This window comes from Aquila chrysaetos, chromosome 11 (assembly GCF_900496995.4).
Source record: "Aquila chrysaetos chrysaetos chromosome 11, bAquChr1.4, whole genome shotgun sequence".
NCBI classification, from domain to species: domain Eukaryota; kingdom Metazoa; phylum Chordata; class Aves; order Accipitriformes; family Accipitridae; genus Aquila; species Aquila chrysaetos.
The window spans coordinates 35,779,237-35,802,884 of NC_044014.1; the positions used below are offsets into that span (position 1 = coordinate 35,779,237).

The following is a 23,648-nucleotide window of genomic DNA, read 5'->3' on the forward strand; positions in this document are numbered from 1 at the left end:
ACAAAATGACCATTTAATACATCCAAAGAAGGAGGGGGGGAAGGGGAATGGTGGTGATCATGTTCTTCCCCTAGAAGGTTATACATAGTTTTGGTATCTTAATTTGAGACATTTCACTCCTTTTCCTATGACTATACAGTTTGGGGGTTTTTGTTTGTTTGTTTTAAACAAAACAGCATCAATTGTTTTCTATTTCAAACTGTCTTAAATACTTCCAAAAATGAAGAAACAGCCCTTGATCAAAAATTACGCCATTCCAGCCACAGCACACTTACAAAAGCGCTGTATCCTCAGCGCATGAGGATGCTGCAGGCAAGACTTTATTTTTACGTACAGGTAATCAGAGAATTAACAAACTAAGTAGTTAATGGATACTCAATAACGAGCATCTATTGCTAAATACCTACAAGAAATGACAGGTTAGAAAGTACTGCATGATGTATGTTTCTAATTCTTTATCAAATCAACAGTGTCAATCTCTTACTGAGAGAGTGATAATGTTTAGAAAAATAATACTGCAGCAGATTCCGGACTGCTCAAAAACATGTATGTAAACCTCAGTACACTTCAAAAGGCAGGACGTTTCCAGACATTTTGCATACTATAGTATTATCTGCAAAAACCTGGTCAGGAAGCTATCGCTGTTTTTAAAACCAGGGCTGCTGGAAACAAGAGTAAATTTTTCCACATCAAAATGCGTGTAAAAAACTAATTAAGGCATTTTGTATTAATCACCAAGCAATCTGACAACTTAAAATAATCAGAGACATCAGTGTAAGTAATAGTAACCTACCAAATGTATTTTGAAGCAGAACACAGCCATTATACTAAAGATCATGTCATTATTACTGCTTATAAAAACAGAGATGAGGAAAGTGTGCAGTTTTATTTCACAGCACTAAAAATCCAAAACAAGTTCTCAAAATTCATCCAGTTAGTACCATATTATTACAAATTCACATTGCTTCCAGCAATTTGACAGCTCATTGCTCACCAGAATTACAGCAGCAGTACTTACTACGAGGAAAAAATGAATTTGCCAGAATGATTAGTTAAGCTTTAGGCATTTAACAAAATAAAACACATTTCAAACGTATTTAAGGCTAGCATCCACAAACACTTTTGGTATTTTTCATCAGTGAAAGCTTCCAGTTTGAGAAAGGTTGCAAAGTCCTCAACGGATGACTGAGATGAGGCATTTTGTCCAAAGCCACATGAAGGAAGAGAAAGCATTATTTTCCTTGCAGGATTTTTTGAGGAGATGGTAATCTGCAATGCCATGAGATATGGCAGCTTGTTCAAACACTGCTCACTGAGCTAGTGCCCAACTTTATGGAAATACTTTGATCCATTTTAGTTTTCCTTTTTAGTATATAAACAAATTTATATATTTACTAGATAAAAGGATCATACTGAAGACACCTCCCTAATGGTAAGAATCAGTCACATGAACAAGTGCCTAGAATATTTACATGTTCAAACACTTCTATTGCTACAATTGTGCAAAGTTTCCACATCCAGCCTCTAATTCTGCCAAAGGAGTGAGTCAGCGTATCCTTTAAATACAGATTAGAAACCAAACAGCACATTTTCCTTTTCAGTTAATTGCTGACAGCCACTGAAGATATATCTGTTATTCTGGAGGTATGATGGACCTGTACTCCAAGGCAAAATAGGAAAACAGCCTCTGAAGAGTCATCCTTGAAGCCCTTCACACAGAATTTAAGCATACAATCAACTTGGTAATGCAGAAGCAAACGATGTTTCACTGTAAAAGCAATTTTTTGGTTCCTCCACCTCATCTGACACAGGATCAAAAAAGCAGTCAAGTGCAATGTATTCCTCCTCCATACAGAAGAAGGATGTATCTTTTAACAAACACAGTGTCTTAAAATCAGTCTCACTGAACTGACAACAGAAATCCTCCATTCATCCCCAATAGTCAGGCTTTCATCCCTTCTGTTCAAATCATGAATCATCACAGGATTACTGACTCACAGAAAAAAAAATATTTGTTCAAAGGTACATTTTCTCACTCTTCTATCTGCTATTTACCAAACTTAACTGCCTTTAAACAAAGGTTCATTTCTTTGTAGCTTGCCTCAAATGTTGCAATAAAGTTCCTAACAGGCACCTGTCACAGTAATTATGATCAGCTGACTTAGTCTCAAGGTAGGATCATGTAACAAAAGGAGAAATGCAAAGCTCATACAGCAGTAAAAGTCATATGCTGGGGCTGACAATTATCCTGACCTATATTCCTACATTTGTTTCAGCATCAATATTCCTCCCTAACAATTTCAGCAGTTTCAGAAAAAGAGCTGCAGAGCTAACACAGGCAAGTATTTCACCAGGATGTTAATGCTGAAATATCCAGCAGTTTTAATTAGTATCTTCAGCAATCAGAACCTTTGTCAACACAGAAATCAGTGCACTAACAAAACAGGGCCTTATACCCCAACGTAGGGAAAAGCCCTTAACTTGGAGTACAACAGTAAAAACCAGGTTTTCAGTTGCTCCATAACTTAAGATATGTAAACCTTAAGTGCTTTTTTTTTGTTAATATGGCTTGTATAAAAGTGACAGAAGCCTAAGTCCTCAAGAAAAAATTTTAAAATTATACACCAAGTTTAACTCCTCAACATTGAGCCAGTTTGGCTTTCTCTTTCCTGTTTTTGTTTTTGCAGCAGTTAAGTTCCCAGTTCTGAAGGTGACCCTACAAAAAGAAGATACCCTGCAGCAAAGGAGGGTATAAATGTTTATAGCGCACCTGAAACCCTGTGGTAACCACTTAAACCAACTTTTCACCCCCTCCTCAGTAAACAGAGCAAACTACGCCTCACTTTATGGGGTGAGCTCTGGAACACTCATTATAGGGTGTGAGTATACAGTTCAAGAGCTACCAGCACCATAAATCCACACCCTCATTTGCTTTGGGGCAACTTGTTCATACAGCCATTCCCTTCTTGGGGATGAAGGAATTTTTATCTGACTGCATTTCAGACATTTCTGGACAATTACCTCCATTTTTCTTTTTCTGCCACACTGCAGAGCTCTGAAATATTTCCCAACTTTCAGTAGTGAGTGAACCTACTTCAAGTGCAGCTGCTTTAAAAGATCATCAGTACTTGTATGCAATTAGGTTCTTTAAAAGCAGCTTCATTTCAAGAACAAGGTGGCACATTGAATGTATAAGGCCTACATAAGTGATACCACGTCTGGTGCCTTAAAGCTGGCAGAAGTCAAGTCTCAACCAGATACTTTTTATAGTCCAAAACCTGCTGGGATTTAGGATTAGCAACAATCACATTTCAAGCAGGAGGCTGGACTGGAGACCTCCAGAGGTCCCTTCCAACCAGAGCTGCTAGGAAAACTGTCAGCACCCAGACAGGGCCAAGATGTTCATAGCCACAGTAGAGCCTAACCTGAATGCCCCAGCCCAAACATTTAACACAAGAAACTGATGGTGTCAAGTGAAAGGACACACCAGATTACCTAGAGAACAACTGCTGCATCTCCCAGAGCACCTTAAAAGAAGACTAACTACTTCCCACTTCCTCACTTTTTTTTTTTTCTCTTCTTTTTAAAGGTAATTCACTTACCCTGGAAGCTAATTTGCTATGCGGGATGGGTTGATGATGACTAAGACTTTTAAGTCCTGGACCCTTTTCAGGTAGATAATGCATGCAGGAACACTACAACTCCTTCTGCTTTAAATGCCCAAGAAAAAGATGTTGCCATGGTGCTGTCCAGGAAGAAGTTGGGCAGCTGTGGAGAAGGACTATGTACCCTCTCCCTCCTAGAAGCTCAGGAAAAGGAACAAAAAAGTTCACAGGTTTGAATTATTTCATGCCTGCCACAGGAAAAGAGTAGCTAGCAAAACAGGCAGTGCAAAGCAATACTGAATCAGTCCAACCACCTTCAGCTCTGATAAAACAGAAGTTGCCCCAGCTCTTAAATCCATCTACAGCACATTTGTAAGACTAGTGACCAATGAAATTACTTATTCATACATATAAACAATACAGGAACGCTTCATCTTGCATTATGTATTTGTTACAAATGCTCAGCAATATCCCTGTTACAGCATTTGTAATTCTCCTTATGTAATAAACAAACAGTGCATTGAGCTAACAGACAACCCATCAAATCCACAAGTTTAGAAAGTCAACACAGCAGCAGCAATCATCAGAAGTGCTTGTTCACAATGTCTGTCGAATAGAACCGAGATCAATTTGCAGAACACCCACTCCACTTCATTCCCTCAAAGTTCATCAATAGCAGTAATATTAACTTTCGGTAGTTCACACTCTTCTTTGAAGTGGCAGTTTTCCAGGATGTCCTTGTAATAGTCCTTGAGGTCTGCATAAGCAGAGATAGTTTCATTCGAGTGATGAAACGGCATCAGTTTTTCATTCAGCAGCATCTGCACCTGATACTCTTCTTTAGAGGTTTTCACTTGATCACAGTGGTAAAGCACAAATACCAGGTTGGCTGCATAAGGCACAATCCGTCCACTGCGAAATTTCCGATGCGTTTGTCTGACATAGTTGTTTGCCTTGAGAGGCTCATCATCTTTGAAGAAACCCATAAGGGCAAGCAGTGGCTGAAGGGTCTCTGCATGTCCAACTTGTACAATCAAAGGTGAAGAAATGGGTTTTGAACTAAAAAAGAAAAAACAACAAAGGATGAGCCAGAGCCTGTGCTTTAAAACAAACATACCAACATATTGCACAGCTGTCAGCAACAAAGGCTTAAGAAGTAGACTTTGAACTTGTTTTACTCCAATACTCGATAAAAACCTGTTTGGAAATTTCAGTATATTACAGACTTTTTTTAAAGCACCCAAGCTTCCTAAATTTTGTCCCAACTGAAGGTATTGGCTCTTACATAAAATGTAAGAAGTTGTAATAAATGTAGTTAGGCTACAGCTAAAGTCTAATATAAATACGGTAAACAAAAGCAAGAGACAGATTAATAGTATGCGTCCATATACTCAGTACAATTCTCCAACTCTGTGTAAATCTAGTCACTTGTGCTCTTCCCAGGTATGGAAAGATCCAGTGACCATGCTACAATTAATATACGGGTTTTGGATTAAATATAAGATCTTTCAACAGCACTGTGCCCTCCCATCAGGAATTTGAGAGAAGGGCAGCAAATCACCAAGCCAGCTGCAAGGCTTTGTTAACATACAAACCAAGCCAAGCCCTTCACTGCATGTGACAGAGTCCCCTTCCACTGTCAGCACATGGGAAGGCTCGAGGATGTCACAGTAACTCATTATTTCTGTTAACACAGATCTGTTGCAAATACATGTAGCTATTCCCCCATCATGGGCTGTTTGGAAAAACTCCCTGAGACTTTTTTTTTTCCTTTTAACCAAATAAATTTTTACTACAAGTTTCACAAATTTGCTTTAGTACAAACCTACGGCTATAAATATAACAGCTTTTCCCAGGATGCTGAGCTGCATTTAAATAGGATTGATTAGAGTCAATTTTTTTTTTTTTTTGGTTGTTCCCTGGCAGACACAAAAAGTACCTGAATGACAAAGCATAATGAACTATTAAGTGACATCATCCAGGACACAATCCACTTTACAAAGACCAATGATTTATTATTAAAACATACCCTTTTTCTTTAGCTATTCAAACAACAGATTTTTTTTTAAGTCTTCTTAATAAGCTTCTGCCTAAATTAATGCAAGGTGCAGCAAAGACAAGCCCCCACATTATCATCATTTTAGACCTGGAAAGTTTTAAAGTTTTCAGCATTAATTTTGCTAGATTCGAGGATCAAAAACCTTTTCTGACTGCTGTAATAAAGGATAAGTGACAATTCAGTTTCAAGATGAAAGTTAAGTCTAAGTAAAAACTTACTGGCACATTAAGAAACTACAGTAAACCCCTACTACCCTCTGACCTAGCTACAACCACATGATTGCCTACACAAGCAAATTAATTTAACACGCAAACTGCTTCCCTCCCTGGCACACCACCACCAGTGCAGGATTTTAAGGAGTGTTTCTTGCCTACCTCTACGACCACCAATGCTTTTAACTGCTTATCATGCCAGAATAAGAATCATAATTTGACAGCAAAATACTGCCTTCCCCCCATAATATGGTTCAGCTGTTTGGAAGGTACATCAGCATTTACTAAAGCTTAGTCTGAAGACAGCAATTCAGTCAGAGGAAAACAGTTGTCCCTCCACAATTTATTAGTCCAAATTATAAGCAGGACTACTGCTATTACTAATTCTCGAGAATACCAACTAGTCAAAAAGAAGATTACAGTCCCTCAGCACACAGGCCAGCAAATTAAGCCACTGATTCATACCACAAACAAAGCCTAAAATGAAGACAGTTTGTGCAACAAAAGGTTACACATTGGTCAACCAAAGGAAAGATAAGAGCTGGCTTGGTGCACAAGAAACCATCAGCCAAGATGAAAACCTGCCCCTTGCTCCAGAGAAGGATGATGTCTTTTTGGGACCATCTCCAAGTGGCACTCAGAAGCCCAGGTCAATTGTTCTACCAGATGTAAATACACATTTAGCTTTCATGAGACAAGAGGTGGTGTCTGGCCACACTCTAGCTGCCAGTAAAGTCCACCCACAGATAAGGCACTTCTTGATTGGCCTGAAAAGGAGGCGTTTCCTCCGCTCCAACCTAAATTCTGAAGCAACTGAAAAATGGTTAACTGGGGGACTTGCCTGTAGATTCAAACTTTGATCAGATAAGCCTTGATCAGATAAGCCAGAATTCAGTACAGACACAGGATTGGCTCTGTACTGTTTGTGCAGTCTGAAACACACCTTGCACCGTCCTGCTCCCTGGTGAGCCTGCAGCTCTTCTGACTATACTCCCTAGACATGTATGCACATACATGCACATACTCTCCCCTTAGCCAAAGCATCGCTTAAAAAAAAAAAAAAAAAAAAAAAAAAGTCAGAAACCTGCCTCCCTGTTTCCTGTTCCAAAGAAGCATTAAAACACCAGGGGGGTTCTGTATGGAAGACAGTGCGGTTTCTTCCACCCATGCCTTTGCTTCACCAAGAGGTATACATTCACTATAGACCCTCTTCCAGCTCCTCCAACATCAGTGGTTCTGCTTACATTTCTCCCCTTGTTATTTATGACCCCTTCCCTCATTTTAAAATTGTAAAGCTTTTGGATCCTTCAACCCCTTTCTCTTCCCTTTTCATAAATCCATGCTGCACCTATGATGCTCTGTTTTCTTAATTCACGACATCTAATACCTTTTCTAGTTCACTTACATAAGTTGGAGATACTTCCAGACAACTATAACAACCTCAAAACTCAAACTCCTGAGCAGTAAGTTCTCAGACCCTATCTGACAAATGATTACAAGATCATTTTTACCATGTGGATTACTTCACATATCTGCAATTTCCAAGCCCAGTTAGTCTCACACGGTCCTTTTACAATCCTCATAGTAGAAACAATTTATCTTATTTATCTTGAATAAAAGTGCTGCATTTGCAATGCCACTTCTGTCTTACCTCTTTTTCCCCTCGTCATTTACAACATGCTGAGAAGCCCTGATCCTTGCAGATCTATCTCCACTAGAGACCTGCCTCTGCTAGGAAGAATCAGTCAGCTAACCCTACCCTACCCTCCATTTACTGTACTTTTATTCTTTTTTTTTTTTTTTTTTTTAACCTATGTAAGGACCTTACCTCTTAACCCTGGCTGCTTGATTTCTTTTGATAAGGAAACCTGTTGAAAGATGTTTGGAAATCATGACTGTGTCTCCCAGATCACCCTATTTGTATGCTTGCTGATCTCTCCCAAGAGCTCCAAAAAGTATGTTTTCCTTTCAAAGAGCCATACTGACAATACTCTGGTATATCATATTCATCAAGGTGCTTACCAATGCTAGTCTCAATCATTATTTCTACTAGACTGGCCTGTAATTCTCATTCTCTCCTGGAGCTGCTTTTTTCTTTTTTCCTTTATTTGATGATTTGTTTTAAAATCATCACACCTGCCAGCCCCCACAAGCTTCTTGGCTGAAACCAACATGTACCAGCTGTTATTTCAGCTATTTCATTCAAGTTCTTCTAGCACTCCTGGGGGAGTATCACCTAGCTGTCGCACATTTTCATTTTGTCCCAGCTGCATGCGCTTATACACATGCCTGCTTCCAAACATGGTGGTCTGTATTTTATAGTTCACTAAGCAAGGAAGCTAGTAATGTAAATATGCTGCTGGAGTTTCCAAAACAAGTGTTACATAGTCATCATTCACTCCACAGGGAGGGATTTCACATACCTAGTCCACCCCCAAAAAAAAGGTTTCAGAGCTGCTAAGAAAAAAAAAAAATTAACATTCTGGCGATCAGTGCTGGCTTTAAGCAAGGTTTGGCTTTAGTTTCCTGCTGATGTTAGCAGGAATTTTAACATGGAAGTAAATCACAAAAAATATGGTTAACATCTTAGTTAAAAAAACCAGCAAGACATACATTTCCAAAACAGGAAACAAATTATAGCATATACACATATACACACACAGAAGATTTAAAGAACAAGGAAAGAAAATCTAATGAAAAGAAAAGAAGGAATAAACAAGGCACTCATTCACACTGTAACTTGAGTTATTTCACCTGCTTTAGTCTCATGAAATCCTCATGCTGACAGGCCAAACCACCTTGGGAGACAAAATAAACCTCTCCCACTCACAGCTATCCCACCGTATTATTTTAACGAGGATTAAAACTGTTTCCTTATACAATACAATCCTGAGTTTTCAATAGCCTCTTTAACACAGTATACTTGGTTTCTCACGGGTGCTGGATATCTGATTTCTAAGACTACTCAAGCACTCCCTGTTCAGTCTCTGGGGTCACGACTCCAGTTCACATGTGGTTTCATATCATCTAATAACGACAATAAAAATCACCAGCAAGGTTAAAACAGCAATAGTAATATTTTTAATTATGGGGAAATCGCAAAAGATTGCCTCTTCAGAGCATGTACGCAGGCAAAGGTTACTACTGCCCCGATATTTCTGATAAAGACAGGAGCGCAAAGCACAATCAACAAAATACTGATAAATTCAGAACAGTAGCACAGGCTAATAAAATATTAAACAGAAGCCCTGATGTTTCCACACTCCATCTTCTTTACAATCGATCAATGACTCAGCATCACATGGAAGCATCAAAGTTCTCAACATTGTACTCTGGCAACTGCTAATGATATTTCAATTCACTTTTTTCCTCTCTTTTATTTAGTAGTAAATGACTTGGGAAAGCACAATGAGTGGGTGCGGGGGGGAATCTCAATTCCAACTTTAAAGGGAGATGAAGAGACTGTGCATAGAACTTTGCCATAAAATATTAAGAGCTTGTCTGAAAGTGATTGCTGGCGATTGGTTTCGTATTCACTTTATGGGGCACTTACAAATGAGAAGAAGTGGCTGTCACTAGGCGGAATACGAGCAGGGTTCATGGAAGAGATGTGTCAACTTCAGCTACTGAACTGCCCACGCTGCAACCTTCTAAGTAAATCTGACCACAGATGAAAATGAAGAAGTTACTGAACAATTTACTAGCACAACCCCAAAAGCTAAGTCTCACCATGGGGAAAAAAGGGCACTGTGGAGAAGCACAGACATGGGATTTATCATTCAGGCAAATTCTAGTTCTCCTTAATGTCAGTAGATTCGAGTTAACCCTGAAACTTCCGCATCAGCTCACCCATCCTCAACAGCAGATTGTTCCTACTCTTCCTAGGACTACTGATATATCACTTTCGACACAGAAGAAATGAACTTTCTTCTAACCAAAGTTTATTTTCCTAAGCACCAACATGGCTTTCAGCTAGAGATAACCCAAACCCCATGAACTAGTGGGATAAGAAGAAACATTTCCTACAGCAAAGCCTAACTGGCCAACCTTCAAACCTCATGTAAAAATCCCTCTAACAACTTCAAAGAAGGTAAGTTTTAATAACTGTTAAACAAGCAAGCTTAGACTATATTATTTCCTTTTTCTCCCCAATAAGAAAGCCAGGACAAAGGACTCAAAAACATCTGTTTTCAGCTATGGGATGAATTCTCCATCCCTCCCACCTCCTCCTGTGATTTATTTCTGGAAAAAACAGCTGGAGGAACCTTAAATCTACAGGGAAACAGCAGAGATCAGGGAATGCAGTGGCAGGACTCAGAGGGCAGCAGAAATACTTAACAGTCATGTTGCTCAGAGTGTTATCACCCATGGAAAGAAGGAAAAAAAAAAAAAAAATCTGCCAAACAGTATTAAGTCCTTATGTGTCAAAACTTCCACCTTAAATAGTAGAACAGAAGACAGCTGTGCTCATTCATTTCCAGAATCGGTACTAACACAACAAAATGCCACCACAAATACTGACAAGATAAAAATTTTCTTCTTTTCTAACAAGAACATACATGAGCTCACTCCTGACAAAGGCAAATTTGAAAAGCTGACACGATTACACAAAATTCATTTAAAACCCTGATTAAAAGGCAACAGGTCTTATCTAGTCCCGCAAAAGTTAATCACCCAAAGCTAACTAGGCTTCACTGCATTTCACTTCTGAGCTTCTGCAGTTTCAAAGGCTCTTTTCTGAATGATCCCACCTCTAACGTTCTTACAGACCTCAGAGATTAAATGCATTACTGCAGCAGCATCGTGCTGATGCTAAATGTTGAACCATCATGACGAGCCAAAACCAAATCAAGAGGGTCATGCCACTTGTCAAACTCTTCCTGCCTGAGGTGAATACTGGTTAGATCAGTTCACTTGTGTGTTAGTTGCGTAGGTATTGTTTTGCTTGTTTTTTTAATTCCTTAAATAAAAGGATATGACTATAAACATTGATGAGATACCTTTCAGAGCAAACAAGTATTAGGTAATTAATGTGAGATTAAGTACATTCTGGGAGGTTTGAAAGGCACAAGCAACACTTTAAATATCTAGCTCTAGGCAGATAGATGAAAAGACACATTCCCAAGGGAGGTCCCCTGGACTGCCCAGGTATCTGAGAGAAGTCAGCAAACACACACACACTTCAGAAATTCAGACACAGGGATGCTGCTGAATGTGCTACAAGGATCTATGGAGAATTTCACGTCTCTACCTGGTTTCCCCAAAAGCACCCTTTAATCATTTCAGAAGCCCCACCTTTGAAAGATGGAGCTATCAAAACCAGCCATACAATATGATACAAAGCTGCTGTTTGAGGCATTTACAGTTTATTAGTGAAGTCATCCCATTTCTCTGATTTTCTGGAAATGAAATCAAGACCTGCATATTTTTCAGGTGTAAACTGTATAGTCTATTGAACTGTACAGCTGGCAGGTTGTTCTGTGAAAACATCAACAGCTTATTACAGGGATCAGTTTACCCATCACACGCACACCACCTGTTCTCCTCTCTGAACAGATATACTGAAGTCAGGCAATTTTTTTTTTTTTGGTAACTTTATATATCACTATGTACTTAGCAGATGAGGTGACAAGCACCTAGTCCAGAAGCTTTCATCACAGGCTTTCCTAGTAACCCAAAGAGCCAGGGGACACAGTGGGGACACCACTGAAGGAGCCCCATACAAAGCCACACAGAGTCACCCACACCTCCATACCCTCTGAGAAAGGGACCTGCTGGGGAGCACAGTACCAACACTACTGACCTGGCTCTGCAAGAGCCACTTCATACCTTGAACTAAGCCCATGTAGTATGCATCTGGCTACAAAATGCCCCACACTTCAAGTAATATAAATTACATGTCTACATGTCATAGCCCTGGTTCTCCTTTGGAGCTGCTCTGCTACTGTGTGGGTGATCAGACACATTGATTTACAACTCCCACCAAGGGACACAGGACATCCTGAACCTGCTGATGCACCCAGAGAGCCAAGAACCTGCACTGTGCAAATGTTGGATCCCAGCAGCAAACAGGAAGTTTTATTAAAAGAAATTACTTCATTCAGATCTGAGCAAAAGGGGTTTTTTAAATCCAATTATATAATTTCTACTGCATACGTGGAAGCTTTTTGCTCTGTTCCCTTTGTACATACAATAAAAAGATAGTTTTGAACAGTTATTTGTTTTTAGATCATATATTGAATTCTTTTGTACTGAGTCATGGGTTTGAAAGGAGTGATTAGGGCACAGTAGTAAATGACTACAAAAAGGTTATCAATTGCATTGTGAACTGACCTGCAAAGAGGAAGGCAAATGACATGAAACAATAAAACCTACGAATACATTGGCAAGTTAAGCTGTTTACCTTATGGCTTAGCCTGGTATAACTACAAAGATCACCTTCACTTGATCTTGAACTACATTCAAATTCAAGTAAGTTTTTTTTTTTAAATACCTTGAACCTGCTTACTCTCAGAGGAAACTACCAAATATTCTGCAATGTGCATGTGCAGCTAGGTTAGCATTTTCAATCATTAGCCACATACTTTAAATATTGAGATGGCTGCACAAAGCATACCTCCCAATTTCCAGAGCCTTATGGTAATCCAGTCGGACAGTACAAGTAATAATAGGTATTTCATATTCTCCTTCACCAGCAAGAAAGGCAGACTTGTTAAATATTTGAAGCTAGAAGCAAAAAAGTATAAAACAGCTTTAATGAACAGCTGATATCCTTAATGTGTGCCACAACCAATTTTCAAATCCACCCCTGCCCCAGTGTATAGCTGTTAAGGTGGGGGTTTTTTAGTAAGATTAGCAGCTTCCTATTGCATTAACTACCAAAATACACGGATTTCTCACCAACATACAGAGCTCCTGTTGGCAGAGCAGCACTCCCAGATCACAGATATAAGGCTTACCTGGGCATCTCACAGCTGAAAGGCAATGCACATCTTTATCCCTTCTATGTACAGTTTTCCTACAGATCCATACCCTACACTGCAGCAACAGGGGCTTCCCCCTGCAACCATAGTGTTTCCCCTTTCTCCTCTCAAGTTCAGTGTGCCAAGTCTCCCAACAAGGCAAGAAGCCAGCAAGCAATGGGGTTGAGCTGGCAGTCCCAACAGTTCCATGCAACACACAGATGAGATATGCCTCTTGAGGAGTGATGGGGGCCCATCAAGTCTCAGGTTATTCCTACCATCAGCACCATGCTGGAGGCAGGGGGGGAGGGAAGAAAAAAAAAAGAAAAAAAGAAAAAAAAAAAGGTTTTGGTCACTAGCTGTAGCCCACATATCAGCCACAAAGAACTCAATGCTTCCTCTGAGGTAAGGTGATACTCATTGATTGCTCCTCTACATCCTGATGTAGAAGTGTCTCTAAATACCACAGCTTTGGGAAATTGGACACTTTCTAACTGTTTAAACAAATGCTGACTGGTAAGAGCAGCCTTTCAAGGATTTTTCCATTGCAGCACAACTGCAAGTGAACATGCATGCATGTATTCCCACCTGGCAGTTTTACCAATATAATGAAGAGCAGGGGCACTTTCATTAAGGCCTAGGCTCCAGTGGGGGGAAAACCCAACAGTTTAGTGAAGAGTATTTCCCCATTAGCTTCTTTGCCACACAGTTGCATAGCCTGACTCTGTATTTTCCATCCCTAACAGGATCACTTGGCAAAAATGCAATTCTTACATCTTCACAAAAATAAAGTGCCTTATGGACTAAGACAACTGCCCAAGTATGCCATTTCAGTACAACAAACCACCTGGTTTAATTTTACATTCACCTCTTGTGATACAATTTGGTCTTGGTAATTAAGAAAATTTCTATGGAAGACAGAGTCCTGGCCCTCAACCTCTCCTTAGAAATGTGACCATGACATTTCCTTACAGACTGGTAAGAAGGTATGGAGGAATGTGGTCCTGAAAGGCCCACTGTGACTGCCGTAAGGTCTCAAGGAACAGATGCTTTCCACTGAAGAAATAACCTTTATTAGACACTTATACTTTATTGCTACCAAGGGTGCAGAAGAATAAGGTCCACGCACAGGTGTGCTAACAGTAGGTGGTCACTAATACAACTATCAATAGATTCAACATCAGACCCAAGTTCCTGAATAGATACTCCAACACGTTTCCACCAGCTGTCTGGATTGGGACAGTTGACAAGAGCAATCATATAGTGAAAATCCCTTTCACAGCCTTCAAAACCATCTTGCTGTACAGCAAGATCTACACAGAAGAGGCTATTGCTAGTTTAAACAAAGAATTCTATTGGAATTCGTATGATGAAAGATCCTAAAAATGCCTGAAACTTTTTCACTGCAAATTGAAGGTAGGACTAATTAGCAATAGGTATTTATTACCATCTTCATCATTTTCTTAAGGACAGACTAATCAGCGGAAGATATTTTCCCCAGAAGAAAGAAAAGTGAGATTTAACAAGGCAACTAATAAGGCAACTAAGTTCAGTGAGCAATTGGATCGCAAGGTCAAGAATCACTTCATGGAAGAAACAGGGTTACAATAAAAAGCAAGGTTTCTCTTTTTAATTCAGCTGTAACTGGGAATGAAAACAGGACAAAGCTATTGAATATAAATACTTGAAGTATGCTACAATAATGCAGCGTTGCCAACACTGTTCTCCACTGCCAAGCCTGGAGCAGAACAGATAATCCAGATCCCTCAGCTTCTTGCTGGAATAGAAATGCTCCCCTTTCTACTTTTGGATAGCCCAATCTAAGCTTTCCAGAAAGAAAGGAGAACTTGAAGCAAAGAGAATGCCCTGGAATTAAATTTGTTGTTCTTAAATTTTTAAAGCAACCAGCCAGTTACAAATCAATGTTAAACATTGCTAAATTGAAACAACATTCCACTAAAAGACATTTCATCATCACAAAGGTTCATTTTCTGAGTAATGAACTGCTGCAAAACTATTTAACCTGTTGCCCTGAAGTTGCACAATACCATAAAAAAAGACACTCGTGCACACATATGCACAATCAAACATTTTCTACTGTTATTAACACAGGCATTGGTTGGGTTTTTTTGGTACAGTTTCTTGTTTTCATTTGTACTCTCATATTGCCACGGAATCTGGGGTAAGTCTCTCTCCCTAGATGAAAAAGCATTAGTTGCACCTCTACTTTCTAGATCAGCAGAGACACAAGCTGTTCCAATACATCGCCAGTGGCAGATTTCCACATATTCTTAAATGCGCTGGGTTACCCGATTCAGATTACACTCAAGTCTTCAGTGCTCTAAGACTGCCACCTTACGTTGTGGGATGGAGTGACATGCTCCTTTTGTGCAAGGCAATGCACTTCAGAAGCTTCCAGTTCCCAGTTAGGATGATGCACACTAAACAGACTGCTCACCCAGCTCTGAATTTTGCAAGATTTTTAGGGTCCTGATCGTCTACACTCACTACCTGCTTCCCTCTATGGTGGCAATACAACACAAGAACCCCAGAGACTGCAGCTGAACTTCTGCAGCCAAAGCTGAAAGACAGGATGAAGTTATCTCAGTCCTTCAGTGCTCTGCCTCAGGCACCTGCTCTTCCCCAAGGAGCCTGCTCCACCTTGTAACTTAGTGACTGCTCATCTAGCTCTCAGCAAATCAGAAGCAGAGATAAAGATTTTTTTCAACTATGGCTTTTTTTTTTTTTAATTATTATTAAACTTACAGGGATATCATACACAGTTGAGACACACAGCTGCAACTAATGCATATAATTTAAGGACTGGAAGGCTGTCACTGCTCAAAGAGTAACTTACACTAAAAGGAAACAAAATTGATCACTCTCCTTACATGAGACAAGCTACATCTAGAAGTTATTTTTCAGATTTCAGGACAGAAGAGTCTTAAGGGCCTTGCTTGTCTGTTTTTCTGTTAACCTGCACTTCTTCCTGATCTTCTCATTCCCAGTTCTTACTTTGTTCGTAGAGACAGACAGAGCACATGACAGAGGCCATCACTGCAGCATGCTTGGCAATCTGTTTACAGTCACATGTTAATGATCTGTGCCCTAATGTATTTTTCACTTAGCTCTCTAGTAAGTTGAAGAAAGCATGGAGTGAAGAAGTTTACTTAAACTGTGATCTAGCATAACCACTGCTTTGACTCCACCACTACCAAAACCAGAGGTATCACTGACTCCCACACAAGCCTTAGATTTCCAGACACCAGAGCAATCATTTGACACCACAATTTCTTAAGACAGCTTGGCTGTAGAGGGGTCACTGTCACCAGTTTCCTTCAGCCCACATTTACATTCACAGCGGCTCCTCCCCAAAGTCAAACTTATCTCATGTTCCCAACTGCCAAGTTTTAACCTGTTCATGGCAAAATGAACAGAGATGTCTCCTTTATGCTGGCTGGTGCACAGCACAGGTATGATTCAGAAAGGCTCCTGATGACCACTGCCTTGCAATGCTGCAGTCCTGTATGTTCCCGTCCTCGGCTTTCACTTCCAACCCTGTACAGCGCCCTTCCCTGAGCTCACACAATCATTAGAGCAGGACCAAGGCACCAATCTGGGTGCAAGTGTTGGTAAAGTCTACATACATGTACATATCAAAGGCAAATTTTCAATGCATTTACCTTCTTGCATACTAAGCTGACACTCTTAAAAACAGACACATCAATCTGATTTTCCAGGTAAATCCCAAAAGTAATTAAGATAAATAGTACTTGTACTGTTTACCTAGCGATAACTCCCCTTTAGATGAAAGAAACCCTGTCATGTATTAAACATGACCTCAACATTCCTGTGTCACTCAGAGCTCCAGTGATGAGCACAGGGTCTCCACATCGCACACTAAAGGACAGAAAAAAAGCCAACTGACTGTTTGAGAATTATGCTTCAACTGACTTAACGCACAGTTCTTCTACCACTGTTAATGTCCAGCTTGAATCCCCAGTCAACACGCTCTTAAAGGAACAAAACTTCTTTGCTGTCTTCTCTGAAACACTTACAGTCAACTTTATGGATCGTTCCTCCAACCCAAAATGTGAATGCTACTTCTAATTTCAGTCTGCCAACTAGAAGGAAAAAAAGAAAAAAGGTCTTCTAACAGGTTATCATGTAAAAAATACATATAGCCAGCCTCACATATCCATGACTCAGGCTCTTCTTTCTGAAAGAGCAAAGCCATTATCATCATTCTGCTGGGTGTTAGGTAGATCTTTAATACATTGAATATAGAAATAAAAGTCCTGAGGATGCTAGGAACGCAAGAACATCCACCACATGTAACTAATGTTTACGTATCAACACCAAAGCTGAATTTGCTGGTTGTAAGTTAAAGTTACTTATAAATTGGTTTCTATTAAGTATTTGACAGCACAATATTTATACAATCTTACAATCATATCCTTGATATTGTGTACTTTTACAAATATCTCCACACTCACCCGCTGAGGTATTAGTTCATGTGACTGATCACTAACTATGAATTTGTAATTCCTCAGTTTGCATGAGGAACACGGACACAGGTTGTAAATTCTAATATGAATACACTGCATTTAAGCCTAAAGCAGCTCTCAAAAAAAAAAAAAAAAAAAAAAAAAAAAAAAAGTATTACCAGCACATGAAAGCAAATGCAGGTAATTCTGTGACACAAACATCCCAACCTGTAACTGAAGCCTTTGTTTTCTCCACACCACAACAAATCCCAGTTTTGTTCCTATTTTATTTCTGCCCATCATACTGATCCACATGAGATCAACACCAAACAGATACTGAATCACAACTGCTGACTGATTCCAGCTCATAGGCGTAACACACAAAAATAGCACTGGTGTCTCATCTCTAATTTTTAATGAAGTATAGGGATGGTTATACCCATGACACTACAAAAGCAGTTTTGAGGACTGCACTACTCAACGGATGGAGTACCACTGCTATTGTTCTTCCACTGCCACAAAACGACTCTTATTAAATCATGGCAACAGATGGAAGACAAACCGCTTTCACACCACCATCCTTTGAAGACACTTGGTTATTGTATCTTCAAGTCTACTAACAGTTACTTGTAAGTCCTAATATCTTCCTACAGCTAGTGTTGTTCCCAAACTACAGCTTTGCTGTAAAAGAATAAGGATGGCAAACTAAATATCCTAGACAGAGTTCTCGGACTGGCTGGCTGAACTATGGACTTTGGATTCATGCAACAAATCAAGGCATTTACAATGACTTCAGGACAGTAGTGTCTTTCTCCTGTTCTCGCAGGGCACCAAGTATATTGCCTGAAGTCTGCCCTTCCCTAGTTACAACGAAGTGGGTTTGTTACAAGGCTGGTTTTCTGTTACAGCTCCAGCCTCTTGGATCCTGCGACAGCCTGTTCTGGTCTAGAATCACTAAGTGTTTGGATTGATCTGTAATAATTATCTTTCCATAATTACATTTCAACACCTTTAATCTGAACAGAAAGCTTTAATAATGCAGGAGACTCAAATCAAACACATGCAGAAAGAAGACTGCCACACTGAAGTGCTTAAGTAACCAGATAATAGAACATATCATGGGGATGCTTTCAACCCACAGTCTTCCATTTTCACCACAAATGATTTTAACAAGGACATTTTAAACAAAAATCTCATTGTTTTAACTCAATGGCCTCTTCTCAAACTGTGCAGGAAGAGAGCATCATTCTCAGACACAGCACCCTGGCTGTCCCTTGAAGGCCTGTGTGGATCAGTAAGTTAGAAGATGGAAATACATTAGCTGGGCACAAGAGCATCAACAGAATAAAATTTAAAAAAAAAAAAAAAAATTCTTTACAGTAATACTACTCTATTAAAAATTTTAATTTTGTCCATTAAAATTCTCCTAGCTCAAACTCTCCTAACATTGTTTTGTTTGGAAGTAAAGTACTTAACTGCTATTCACATTAAATCCAACTCGGGATTGACCACAGAAAGCTTGTAGCCAAAGCACAAAAGCCTTTATCTACCTTTTGCTGTCTTCCACTGCTTTGTCCAGATGCTGGAAGATATCTTGGAATAAAATGCAGCTGGAGCGACTATTGATGTCATAGCCATATCCTCTCTTCCAGTATTGCTTCAGGTCATTCAGGTATTCCAGTACCTAAAGTTACAGAGTTCACAAGTTTTTATTATTGCACTAAGGGAAAATAAAAACCCCATGACCTGGAGCAATGATGCTACCAGACACTGCATGAAATAAACAATTCTTTGACACACACAAAAAAAAACCCCCAACCCCAAAAGTCAAGGCTCCAGTTGAAACCACTTCAGCATAAAACCAGACACAACAGATCAGACTAAAGGGCCGCCAAATTCAGCATCCTGTCTCTGATCACGCTCACAGTCAGGCCTAGGGAAAACAGCAGGCACACTTCTCCAGAGTCTAGTAGTTTTCAGCCCAGGGCTTTGAGCCCTAAGGTGGGTTTTCTACAAATTTAATAGACTTCAGTGGATTCTCTCCCACAATAACCCAATTTCCCTTTTGAACATACCAAGTTTTAGCCTTAATAGTAGCCCAGAGCTTGGCTACATACTGTGTTAAAAACCCAGTCTGTTGTGAACCTGCCTGCTGCTACATTCATTTGGTAGCCATTAGGTACTGCACCTGACAAGACAATCACTATCCACCGCTTTTTCTAGCATCTGTCATTTTGCTTTATGAAGGTCAAAGATCCTTAGCTTAGTTAATCATTCTTCAGATGGAAGCAATCCCGTATTCTTTAACTGAGTTTGTCTATTTCTACATTCTAGAGACGTGCACACAGCTCAAAAATACAGAACTGTGCCTTGGATTAATGTAAGGGCACACAATGCTCTCCTTGTTCTCTGTTCCTTTGCTTACAATTCCTAGCATTAAAGTTGTTTTTTTAAATTTTTGTTCATTAATTTTACTGTAGCTGAGCCAACATTTTCATGGATCAATACCATCAAAATTTCATTTCACAGTGGCACAATGGATCTGAGAGAGGGCCACCTCATATGAGGTTTCAACTTCTTACCACATACACATCGCTTCATAGCGAACACCACTTGCTGCTGTACTGCTGTGTGATTCACGCTCACAGGGTCCCCCTGCAAAGCCTCTCAAACACCCTGTATTCTTACTATCCTAAGTAACTCCATATAATCAGGAAGCTTTCCCACCTCACTGCTAAGTTATTGATATATATATTGAACAGCACAGGTCTCAGAAGTCCATGGTGATCCTGCTCTTCTTTGAGAGGAGAGCATTTACTCCTAACTCCATTCCCTACCCTTCAGCAAACCAGCTATCTATGTAGAGGTCTCCCCTCTTTCCCAGGGGTGCTAAGTTTCCTTAAGAGCCTCAGGGGGGGCTTACTGAACATCAAAGGCTACATAAGGCACTTTTTGAAAGAAGAGGAACCAACATAAATCACATTTATCCGGGTGCTACTAGTTTTATTAACAGGCATTAGGTTTAGAGATCTGAGAGTCCCCAAAACCCCCAAAGTCCCCAAAAAGACTCTTGGAGGACCTAGAAGACCTCATTTGATGTCCTCTGGAATCACGGCATTTTACCATATGATTACCATATGCAAAACAAAGCTGTCCAGAGCATTTCTGATGTTACAGAAATAAAAGTATTATATGAATTAAGCACAATAGGAAAAGACAATTTTAATCAGGACAAATCAAGACTGCACCAGTCTTGGTGCAGCCTGAATAAAGAAGGGTATTTCAGTCTTGCCGCTTGATTAATTCAGAGCTCTTTGGAGACCAAAGTGCTTCATTACGTTGAAGAATAATGGGCACAGGGCTTACCACTTCTGACTGTGCAAAGAGTTATATCTGAACACTAAGGCATCTTTTGAAGGCTACTCAAATCTCTCTCCCATTTAGCACGTACCTTGGCATCTTCTTCACTGAAGAGTGAACACCATGGGGAGGTCACATTTTTTATAGCCAACTCGTATGAGCAGGTGAGAAAAGCCACTTGAACAAGATCTGCAATAAGTCCAACAAACAAGCAAAAGATAAACCACTGCTACACAAGTAGCAACTTTCTCTCAACTTGCCTCTAAAAAAATAAAATGTAATTGCAATTTAGCAATGCAAGCAATGTAATCCAATAAATAACCACCAGTCCAAAGGCCAAGCACCGAAAAAAAGCAGTTTTCAACAGAATTATTTTGCAGAATCCAAATTTCTGACTGCATGCTTTTCACATTACATTGCTATGAGGGGGAAAACAAGAGCATTTCACATCAAACATTGCACGTCTGCTGATGTACATGCTATAGGTGTCAACTGCTAGTGCATCCTCATCACCACAAAGGACAGAAGAGTCAATGCAGGGAAGGTGTGTCTGTTCAACACAGACCATTCTTTGACTAGCACTACTCACCCTCCACATTAACGGCCAAGTTTGAACAGCAGCATGTTGCAACTTTGGGATTGTGGCTTTAGGGACATGCTGGAAACAACAGCAACACCTATTGCAGGTGACTCCCCCACCACTTGACCACACAGGGAAACCTAGCACTTCTATTCTGGACAAGTGAAGTTACAACACAGACATACAGGTCCACCTTTTCCTGAGGTTATTTGTACGTATGAATTGTAACAGGTTGTACAAAAGCTACACCTGCTCGACAAAGCAGAATTAAAAGAATAACACTGACATCCCTCTAAAGAAAGGTGAAGTTGATTTAATCTACAAGAAAGATATTTTCAAACGTCTTTTTCTTCTGACCACTGACTAACAAGCATTCGTTACTGCAACACCAATGTAAGTTTACAGCCTCATGCATTTAATTAGAGACTGTGTCTCCAATTTACAGCACATTTTAAATTACCTACTCTGCATAACTACACGTCTTGGAAGTTGTTCTCAGCCAGGCTGGGAGCCGAGGCCAGCTGTAACAGGCATTCATTACCTGCATTTAGCTCCTCCACCGGCAAACACAAGGCACTCGCCACCTTCTCCAAGACCTTCCTCATCTCTGGCCCCTCTTTGAAGGCATTCACCTGGCACATCGCCGTGTCGTTCTCTTCCACCAAGGCTACAAACTTGGCGCAGTGATCAAAAAACCGCATCAAGGAATCATTAACTTCAACCTCCACCTCTGAAAGCAAACGCAGGCTTCAAGGACACAGTCTGGGGAAGCGCCGCCGTCCCGAGGGGTACTGGGACCCGGTCACCCAGCCACCCTCCCGGGGACAGTCCCCCCCACCACAGCGGTGTCCCTACGGCGGCGGGGGGACGCGGAGCGCAGGGTCGCCCTCAGCTTGGGGATGGGCGATGTGGGACTGGCCTCACGGCTTCCCTCAGCCCCTCAGGGAGGGCGGGTGACTGGTCCGGGCTTACCGTCGCTGCCGAGGCTGAGGGAAGGCCCGAGCCCGCGGCGGAACGCAGCGCTGCTCTGCAGGCAGCGGTGCTTGGAGCTGCTGGCTAGCTCCAGGCGGCGGCGGGCGGCGAAGAGAGCGGGGAAGCGGGCGGCTAAGCGGCGGGCCAGGTGCTCCATGTCGCGCCGGCCCTGCGGCGCCAGCCGCCCGTCCAGGCTCTCCTCGTACCACATCTGCCAGGCGGCCAGGTCGGCGGCGGCGGGGCAGGCTGCTGCCGCGGCGGCGCGGCGGCGGAGGAGGCGGGCGTGCAGCTCGCCCAGGCGGCGGATCTGCCCGGCCGTGGGGTAGCGGGTGCCGTGGCGGAGCACGGCGCGGAGCTGCAGGGGCGCGCAGGCGGCGGGCAGCCGCGACCCGGCTGCGGCGGGACCCAGGGACAGCGGGTCCCCCACCAGGTGCGGGTTCACCTCCTCGTAGCGGGATTTGGTGCCGAAGTAGCCGTTCAACCCCGCGCTCGCCATCGCTAGCAGCAGCGGCAGAAGGAGGAAGGCGGCGGAGGGGAGCGCGACGCCTGCCCGGCGCGACGCCATGGCGGCAACTGCGCGGATCCCGCAGGAAGAGGCGGAGCGAAGTCTCTTCCTCTCGGCTTCCACTCGCCTCAGGGGCCGTGTGTCAACCCGGGCGACTTGTAGCCAGACGAGGGGGCCGCCCCGGGGGAGGCGGAGGCCTTGAGGGGAGCCGCCCCACAGGCTCCCCTCAGGGCCTCCACCTCCCCCCCCCGCTCCCCCGGGGCGGCACTCCCCTCAGGCCAGGCTACCCCCCATCAGGAAGGGCTATCTCCCCTCAGGGCTGCGCCCGTGTTTAAAAAACCCCCGCCTTTTTGACCCGTTTACGCCTCCTCACGACAATAAAGCCCTCCGAGTCTAGTCCCCTCCTTGGGCCTGCCTCGGGTGGGCACCTGCCAGACGAGGGGGTAGCCCCGGGTGAGGCGGGGGAGGGGGGGGGAGGCGGCAGGTCCCCTCAGCTTGGGCTATCTCCCATTAGGACTAAACCCACGTGGGAAAAAAAAAAAAAGCCTTTTCAACCCATTTATGGCCCCTCACGATGCTGAGGACCCCGATCCTCATCCCCACCTTGTGCCCGCTCTGGCAGGGCTTGGCCTCCAACGTGGGCTGCATCGTCCATCACACCAGCTGATGCATTGGGCAAGCGAAGCTAAGAAGGGGCTTTCAAGGACATTTTTGGCTCTTTTTGCCGCAAAGCTGTTGAATTCCAGTCAAAAGTACAGGCAGTGTTGCTGTGAGGGGGATTGTGGGTAGCTGCTGCTGGGGTTGGCACCGCAGGTCAGGGGCAGTGCGGGGCATCAGGATTTTTAACACGGCTTATGCATTCCCAGCAGGAGCAGGTTCAGGTGGAAATATGCAGCTGTGGGAAAG

General features: G+C 42.0%; 1 protein-coding gene across 1 annotated transcript; it reads right to left on the reverse strand.

Moving 5' to 3' along the window:
- Positions 1-779: 779 nt before the first annotated feature.
- On the reverse strand, positions 780-22,886 carry MINPP1 (multiple inositol-polyphosphate phosphatase 1). Its single transcript, XM_030030801.2, has 5 exons — positions 22,238-22,886; positions 21,807-21,995; positions 20,777-20,874; positions 18,876-19,009; positions 780-4,664 (listed from the first exon to the last, which is right to left on the reverse strand). The coding sequence occupies exons 1-5, from the start codon at positions 22,800-22,802 to the stop codon at positions 4,265-4,267; spliced, it is 1,386 nt and encodes a 461-aa protein (XP_029886661.1). The 5' UTR covers positions 22,803-22,886; the 3' UTR covers positions 780-4,264.
- Between the last annotated feature and the right edge of the window lie 762 nt (positions 22,887-23,648).